This window comes from Siphateles boraxobius, unplaced genomic scaffold (assembly GCF_051911475.1).
Source record: "Siphateles boraxobius isolate OS27281-9 unplaced genomic scaffold, OSU_SipBor_1 131, whole genome shotgun sequence".
In the NCBI taxonomy this organism is placed as follows: Eukaryota; Metazoa; Chordata; class Actinopteri; order Cypriniformes; family Leuciscidae; genus Siphateles; species Siphateles boraxobius.
The window spans coordinates 320,001-327,500 of record NW_027508735.1 but is presented as its reverse complement, the minus strand read 5'-3'; the positions used below and the strand labels follow the sequence as shown (position 1 = coordinate 327,500).

Sequence of the window (7,500 nt, the reverse complement as noted above, 5' to 3'; positions counted from 1 at the left end):
CAGGACCATTTAACCTTTTAGAATCATGTCCATGATTTTTTTTGTGTTCACAAAGAAAGTGACAAAACCTTGCTAAGTTTCCTACCATTCCGACGAAGAAAACTAAAGGTAAAATGTTTCCGTCATTAAAGGAGAACTCCGGCGCAAAATGAACCTGGGGTGTAATAACACATTGGTACCGAGTCGACTGTTCTCTGGGATTTGTTTTCATGATAATCGAGTGTAAAGAGTTTTATCTCTAAAAACTGTTTAGCTTATAACGCTAGTATATGGCACATATAATAAGTAAAAAGAGATCGCTAGTTAATACCACTAACAAGGCTCAAAATAGCGCCACACTAACACGCTAGCTTAATGAGGGTCTCTACATACAAACCGAAGCACTGAGAACTTTGTAAGTGTACAGACAGTTTAATAATAATATACTTTATAAAGACAGTACCATCTTGTATACAGGCAGGAGCCATCTTTGGGAAACAGCCTCGACCAGTCGAACCACTAACGCCGTGCTAAGTGAGCTGAGCTGTGAGATTCCAAGTCACTGTTCAGCTCGTAGCGCGGCGTTATAGGTTCGACTGGTCGAGGCTGTTTCCCAAAGATGACTCCGTGATGGTACTGTCTTACATTAAGACATCTTGTAATTGAGCTAAAACATTGGGATAGGTTTGTTTCCCAAAGGGAAAATAGAACAGACACTCGCCTTGTAAACCACCAAAAGGTCATTTTTGAGAGGAATCCGGCAGTTGTTTCAGGACACACATTCTGGAAAAGAAATAAAAACACCAGCAGCTCTTCAGTTTAGCTGCTCTGACCTTTCAAATCTCTTTCTAACGTGCAAGAAATTCAATGATCCAAAGTTTGTGGCACTAAACCAATCTTTTACTCAATCTCTGATGACGTATTATAAAGGTATATATAATATAATACACACGCACACACACACACACACACACACACACACACACACACACACACACACACACACACACACACACACACACACACACACACACACACACACACAGGTTTGTTTTGCTATCCTTGTGAGGACATTCCATAGGCATAATGCATTTTATACAGGAAAAACTGTATATTCTATCCCCTTACACTGCCCCTGTCCCTAAACCTACCTACCCAGTTGTAATACCAGTGTAATACCCATGTCATTATAAACATTTGTGTCCTCACAAATCACAAAAACACGCACACACACACACTCTCACACACTCACAAACAAACTCACACACACACAAACACACACACACTCTCTCTCTCTCAAACACACTAGGGCTGGGCGATATGGCCTAAAAAAAAAATCCCAGTTCCCTTTCAAGGGAACTCGAGCTGCGTCAAACTCTGTGGGAACGCCCCTGCGTTGTGCGTCATGAAGCACGTATGGAATCAGCCCAATGGAGGGATGGAACGTCATAGGCGGGTGACGTCATCGACCAGGAAACTATAAAGCACCCCATAAACACAAGCGCAACAGCTTTCTGTGCCTTCAGTCGCGCTATATGTGAATCTGTCCCTGTGTGAATATTGTCTGTCTTTACATACTCTGCACCACACAAACAATTTATATATATATATATATATATATATATATATATATATATATATATATATATATATATATATATATTAAGATAGATATGGCGAATGAACAGCAGTTTAGGAAGTGTGTCCCTCCCTGCTCGCGTTATTTTACGAGTGGGGATACACACGTTCTTTGTGTTGTTTGTTTGGGAGTGCAGCTCTCGAGGGAGCTGATTGTGAGCATTGCGAGCGTCTGCCATTAAGGACGCTCCGCTCCCGCCGGGCGCTCTTCGAGGAAAGCGGTTCGGTGCGCGCTCCCTGCGGTTCGGGTCCCGCTCTTGCCGAGGCAGAGCGACGACGCGTATCGTGGGGATCGCAGATGGATCTCTCAGCGGGGTTAGAGACGGGCTCTGCCTTATCTCTCCCTTCACCTGTGAGATCCAGTGCCTCAGTCCCGTGTACGGAAGCACGCGCTGCGGTTTCTTCCGCTCGGGCTGAGGCACCAGTTATAAATGAGGGAAATGTGGAGGATTCGCCACCTTACACTCCCGAAAGTGATGAGCTAGTGGAGGTATTAACAAGAGCTGTAGAAATACTCAGCATTGTATGGCCAGTGACTAGACAGGAGTCTGTTTCTAAATCAAAATTAGATGAGAGATTTTTGCCGTCACGAGTGCAACCTCCACGCCGGTGCTTGCCGTTTTTTCCCGATCTCCACACTGAGTTGTCGAAATCGTGGAAAAAAACGGTGTCATATAGAGTGTTTAGTCCCCAGACTTCAACATATTCTAATATTGTGGGGGCAAAATCATATGGTTATTCGGCTATGCCTCGCGTGGAAGAGACGCTTGCGAATTTTCTCTCCCTCGAGGCTGCGTCATCTGTTAAGGCACCGGCATTACCCACCAAGCCTCTTAGAAATATTTCGGTTTTTGTGGGTAAAGCGTATTCGGCGGCGGGTCAGGCTGCGTCATGTCTGCATACTATGTCTATTAAGCAGGCATACCAGGCTGACCTGTTGAGGGACGTGAGTGAGAGTGAGGAGGTCAGTGCTGACGTGGTTCGCGAACTGCGTCAGGCTGCTGATTTATCCCTGTGCGCAAGGCCACGGCTAAGAAGAAGTCCTGGCGCCACGGCGCGCAGGACACTGAGGTTGGTCCCCACCGAGGCGGAAAGGTGTTCACCTCTTTCTACGGTGCCCATTCTTCCTCGGGCCCCTCCTTCATGCCGGGGCGCAGACGGTCCCAGTGAGCGATTTCCTGACGGACGCTCGCTCCCTCTGAGGAGGGTTTCAGAGCGGTTAGACCAGTTGTTCCCTGCCGGTGTGCCGTTACAGGGCGCTGCGTTTGCTGCTCAAGTTACACCAGAGGCCAGTCTCGAGAGACTGGTACCCTTAGTAGAATTTCTGGCAGAGTGAAAAAGCCTTCCAAAAATATCTCATTGGGTCCACACACACACACACACACTGCCCCTGTCCCTAAACCTACCCATCACACACACACACACACACACACACACACCCACACACACTGCCCCTGTCCCTAAACCTACCCATCACAGGAGACATTCTGCATTTTTACATTTTTAATAAAACACTGCTTAGTATGTTTTTAAAGCCATTTGAAATATGAGGACTCATGAAATGTCCTCATAAATCACGTTCAAGTTGTAATACCAGTGTAATACCCATGTCATTATAAACAATTGTGTCCTCACAAATCACAAAAACACGCACACACACACACTCTCACACACTCACAAACAAACTCACACACACACAAACACACACACACACTCTATCTCTCTCAAACACACTAGGGCTGGGCCTAGAAAATCCCAGTTCCCTTTCAAGGGAACTCGAGCTGCGTCAAACTCTGTGGTAACGCCCCTGCGTTGTGCGTCATGAAGCACGTATGGAATCAGCCCAATGGAGGGATGGAACGTCATAGGCGGGTGACGTCATCGACCAGGAAACTATAAAGCACCCCATAAACACAAGCGCAACAGCTTTCTGTGCCTTCAGTCTATATGTGAATCTGTCCCTGTGTGAATATTGTCTGTCTTTACATACTCTGCACCACACAAACAATTTATATATATATATATATATATATATATATATATATATATATATATATATATATATATATATATTAAGATATGGGTCCTGCAGACAATAGAAAGGGATTATGCTATCCAATTCAGGTGTCGTCCACCAAGATTCAGAGGGGTTCTGCCTACAGTGGTGGGCCCCGAGCAGGCTCTGGTTATGGAACAAGAGGTGAAAGCACTCCTTCAAAAGGAGGCTATAGAACGGGTTCCTCCTCCCAGTGTGGAGTCAGGCTATTACAGCCGATATTTCATCGTTCCAAAATAGGATGGGGGGTTGTGTCCAATTTTAGACCTGCGCCTATTGAATCACTCGGTAGGGAAGCCAAAATTCAAGATGCTCACTATCAAGCAGATCGTGTCACTAATTAGATCCGAGGACTGGTCTGCCACGATAGATCTAAGGGACGCGTACTTCCACATTTCCATCCTTCCACAACACAGGAAGTTCCTGAGGTTCGCCTTTGGGGGCTCTTTGTCGTCGCGTAACGCTAACGACGGATGCTTCCCTCACAAGGGGGGGGGGGGCAGTCACGAGTGGTCGTCCAGCCCAAGGGCTGTCGCGGGACCATCATCTATCACGGCTTATAAATTGTCTAGAGATGTTGGCGGTCTTCCAGGCTCTGAAACACTTCCTAGCAGACCTGAGAGGTCATCATGTGTTAGTTCAGTCAGACAACACGTCAGTGGTCTCTTATATAAATCATCAGGGGGGCCTGCGGTTTCGCCGGCTTTACAAGTTGGCCCGTCAGATCCTCCTGTGGTCCCAAGGGAGGTTACTATTTCTGAGAGCAATGTATCTTCCTGGGTATTTGAATGTGGTAGCAGACTCCCTGTCGAGACAGGGGCCGAGGCCGGGGGATTGGAGACTCCATCCCGAGGTGGTGGAGCTCCTTTGGTTGAGTTTCGGTCGCGCCGAGGTGGACCTATTCGCTTCCAAGGAGACCACATCCAGCCCCTCTGGGGTTGGACGCTATGGTGCAGCCGTGGCCGAGGTCACGTCTGTTCGCCTTTCCCCCAATTGCTCTGCTACCTGGAGTTCTGGAGAGGGTTCGCAGGGACGGGGTCAGCCTACTATTAGTAGCCCCGTTCTGGCCGGCCCGAGTATGGTTTGCGGACCTGATTTCTCTCCTGGACGGCTCTCCCTTGGAGCTCCCGGTCAGGAGGGATCTACTCTCTCAGGCGGGCAGCATGATATTTCACCCCCGCCCAGTATTGTGGGCTTGGCCTCTGAGGGGCCCCAGCTCATGAACTCTGGTCTCTCAACCGAGGTTGTTGAGACCATTCTTCACTCCAGAGCTCCATCCACGAGGGAGCTTTATGCCTTGAAGTGGAAACTCTCCACTTCTTGGTGAGGAGAGCACCTGCAGGACCCAGTTAACTGCCCAGTGGGTGCAGTGCTGGAATTCCTGCAGGAGCGCTTCTCCACAGGGCTATCCCCCTCCACACTAAAGGTGTATGTGGCGGCACTGGCTGCTTACCACGTCCCTTTCAGTGGAGTTTCTCTTGGGAGACACCCGCTTATAACTCGTTTCCTTCGCGGCACACTAAGGCTGAGGCCAGCAGTTCGTACGAGGGTGCCAGCCTGGGATCTGGCCATCGTATTAGAAGGTCTTTCCCTAGCTCCTCTTGAACCTATCGAAGAAGTTCCTGAGAAGTTTCTCACGTTTAAAACTATCTTTCTTCTTGCTATCTCCTCACTAAAGAGAATCGGAGATTTGCAGGCTCTGTCGGTTTCACCCTCATGCCTGGAATTTTCGCCTGGCATGGTTAAGGCTTTTCTGCATCCTAGACCAGGTTACGTTCCCAAGGTCCCTACTAATGTTGTTAGACCTACAGTTCTGCAGGCCTTTTGTCCTCCTCCATTTCTGTCGTCTGACCAGGAGAAACTTAATTTACTCTGCCCTGTTAGGGCGTTAGACGCCTATGTCCACAGAACTGCCCTGTGGAGGAAGTCAGAACAACTATTTGTGTGCTTTGGGCCACCCAAGAAGGGGTGTCCTGCGTCTAAACAGAGAATGAGCAAGTGGGTGGTCGAGGCTATCTCACTTGCCTATGAATCCACTGGTCAGCCTTCACCTTTGGCTGTACGAGCCCACTCTACCAGGAGTATGGCGGCTTCTAAAGCATTACTGTCAGGAGTTTCCCTCAGTGACGTTTGTGATGCGGCTGGATGGTCTTCACCGCATACTTTCACTAAGTTCTACGACCTAGACTTAAGTTCTACCCCTGGGGCACAGGTGCTCTCGTCCTCTGTGCGCTAGTTCTCACATGGCGGTCACTTGGTCCTATGGCGACGTGGGTATTAGTGTTCCCACAGCGTTTCACGCAGCTCGAGTTCCCTTGAAAGGGAACGTCTCGGTTACGTATGTAACCCTAGTTCCCTGATAGGGAACGAGACGCTGCGTCATTCCACCATACTCCCGGCATTCCCGCTAGCGCTTCCGTCAGGCCTATCAGAAGCTGTTGCGCTTGTGTTTATGGGGTGCTTTATAGTTTCCTGGTCGATGACGTCACCCGCCTATGACGTTCCATCTCTCCATTGGGCTGATTCCATACGTGCTTCATGACGCACAACGCAGGGGCATTCCCACAGCGTTTGACGCAGCGTCTCGTTCCCTATCAGGGAACTAGGGTTACATACGTAACCGAGACGATTTTTTCACAAAAAATCCGATTTACGATTTAAATCGATTTTTTTCTCTCCCTACAAGTTTTAACTTTATTTTGTTTTAATTTTCCCTTCTGGGATTTGATCTCCATTAAAGTGCAATCAGAAACAACAAGCCAAAAAGACAAGAGGACAGGCCCTGTCTTTGAAAACAATGAAAATGTAACATAAAATAAAATGGGTGGATTGGGATTGGGGGGATGTGTAAAAAAAAAAAAAAACTTGCATCACAATAAGTGTATTGTGATTGTCAGATTATTTGGTAACTAAACATAATTTTATTAAGTTTACTGGTATAATACTGTTTTTATTACTGCTTAACACAAATTTCACAATTTCATTTCAATTCTTGTGATTTGATTCTGATCTTGATTCAATATAAATTCCTTTGGATAAATAGCTACAGTAGATAGTTTAATGTGTTAATTGTTCTCCCAAAAAAAAAATCACCTAATGCTGTAAGCATACAGAGAGCCTGTCAGCTGGTATTATTAAAGGTAAAACTAACTCAAATTAAATATAATGCGTTTTTTATTTTATAATGCGTCTAACTAACATGCGTCTATGGGTCATTAAAAGCCATCCTGAGGTAAATGTAACGTTACGTGACATATGTTGTTCTCCAGCTGTTTTATGGACATCTTTCCGCGGTTGAAAAACACTGATCGATTGATTTTATTACATCTCGGTAAGTTTGTAGTAAAGAGTAACAGATGTTCGGTTCACATGCGGCTGGAACTGAGATCTGCCAGCGTTCTTTCACGTCACATTTACAAGCGCCAAAACGGTGTTTATTGTTTGAATTTTGTAATAAAATTGACAGAATCTGAGAGCTGAGAATCGGTTTCCTATCAATAGTAATCTGCTCTGTCTTGCCTGTCGGTGTCAGTGTCCTCTTTGCTTCGCAATTTCTCTCTGCGTGAGAAAATGGATGTGTGGCGTGAGAGCGTGTAAAAAGTGACAGAATTGCGTCTCTCACAGTGAACTCGTGAGAGTTGGGAGCCCTGCAGATTCAGCTTGTAAATGTTTTCGGAGGGTGTGCCACTGCTGCCGCGGTCTTGCTCATTTGCCATGTTGTTTGTGCATCTCTATCATGCGAACAGCCGTTCGGAACTACGGGAGCCCAGAGGGGAGCGTCGGCGGTTGTAAAAGAGAAAAACGATTTTCATTCCAAAAATCGGCGT

The 7,500-nt window shown here is 46.8% G+C and overlaps 1 protein-coding gene across 4 annotated transcripts in view; it reads right to left on the bottom strand.

Moving 5' to 3' along the window:
* Nucleotides 1–7,500, bottom strand: part of LOC143737934 (ATP-binding cassette sub-family C member 3-like) — a 138,869-nt gene that overhangs the window by 93,412 nt on the left and 37,957 nt on the right. For all 4 annotated transcript variants that reach the window (XR_013203779.1, XR_013203780.1, XM_077229737.1 and 1 more), the window contains exon 6: nt 701–762. Coding sequence is in view for 2 of the 4 variants with exons in the window: in XM_077229737.1 (XP_077085852.1) it covers nt 701–762 (62 nt within the window). In the remaining 2 variants the exon portion in view is untranslated. The remainder of the gene's footprint in view (nt 1–700; nt 763–7,500) is intronic.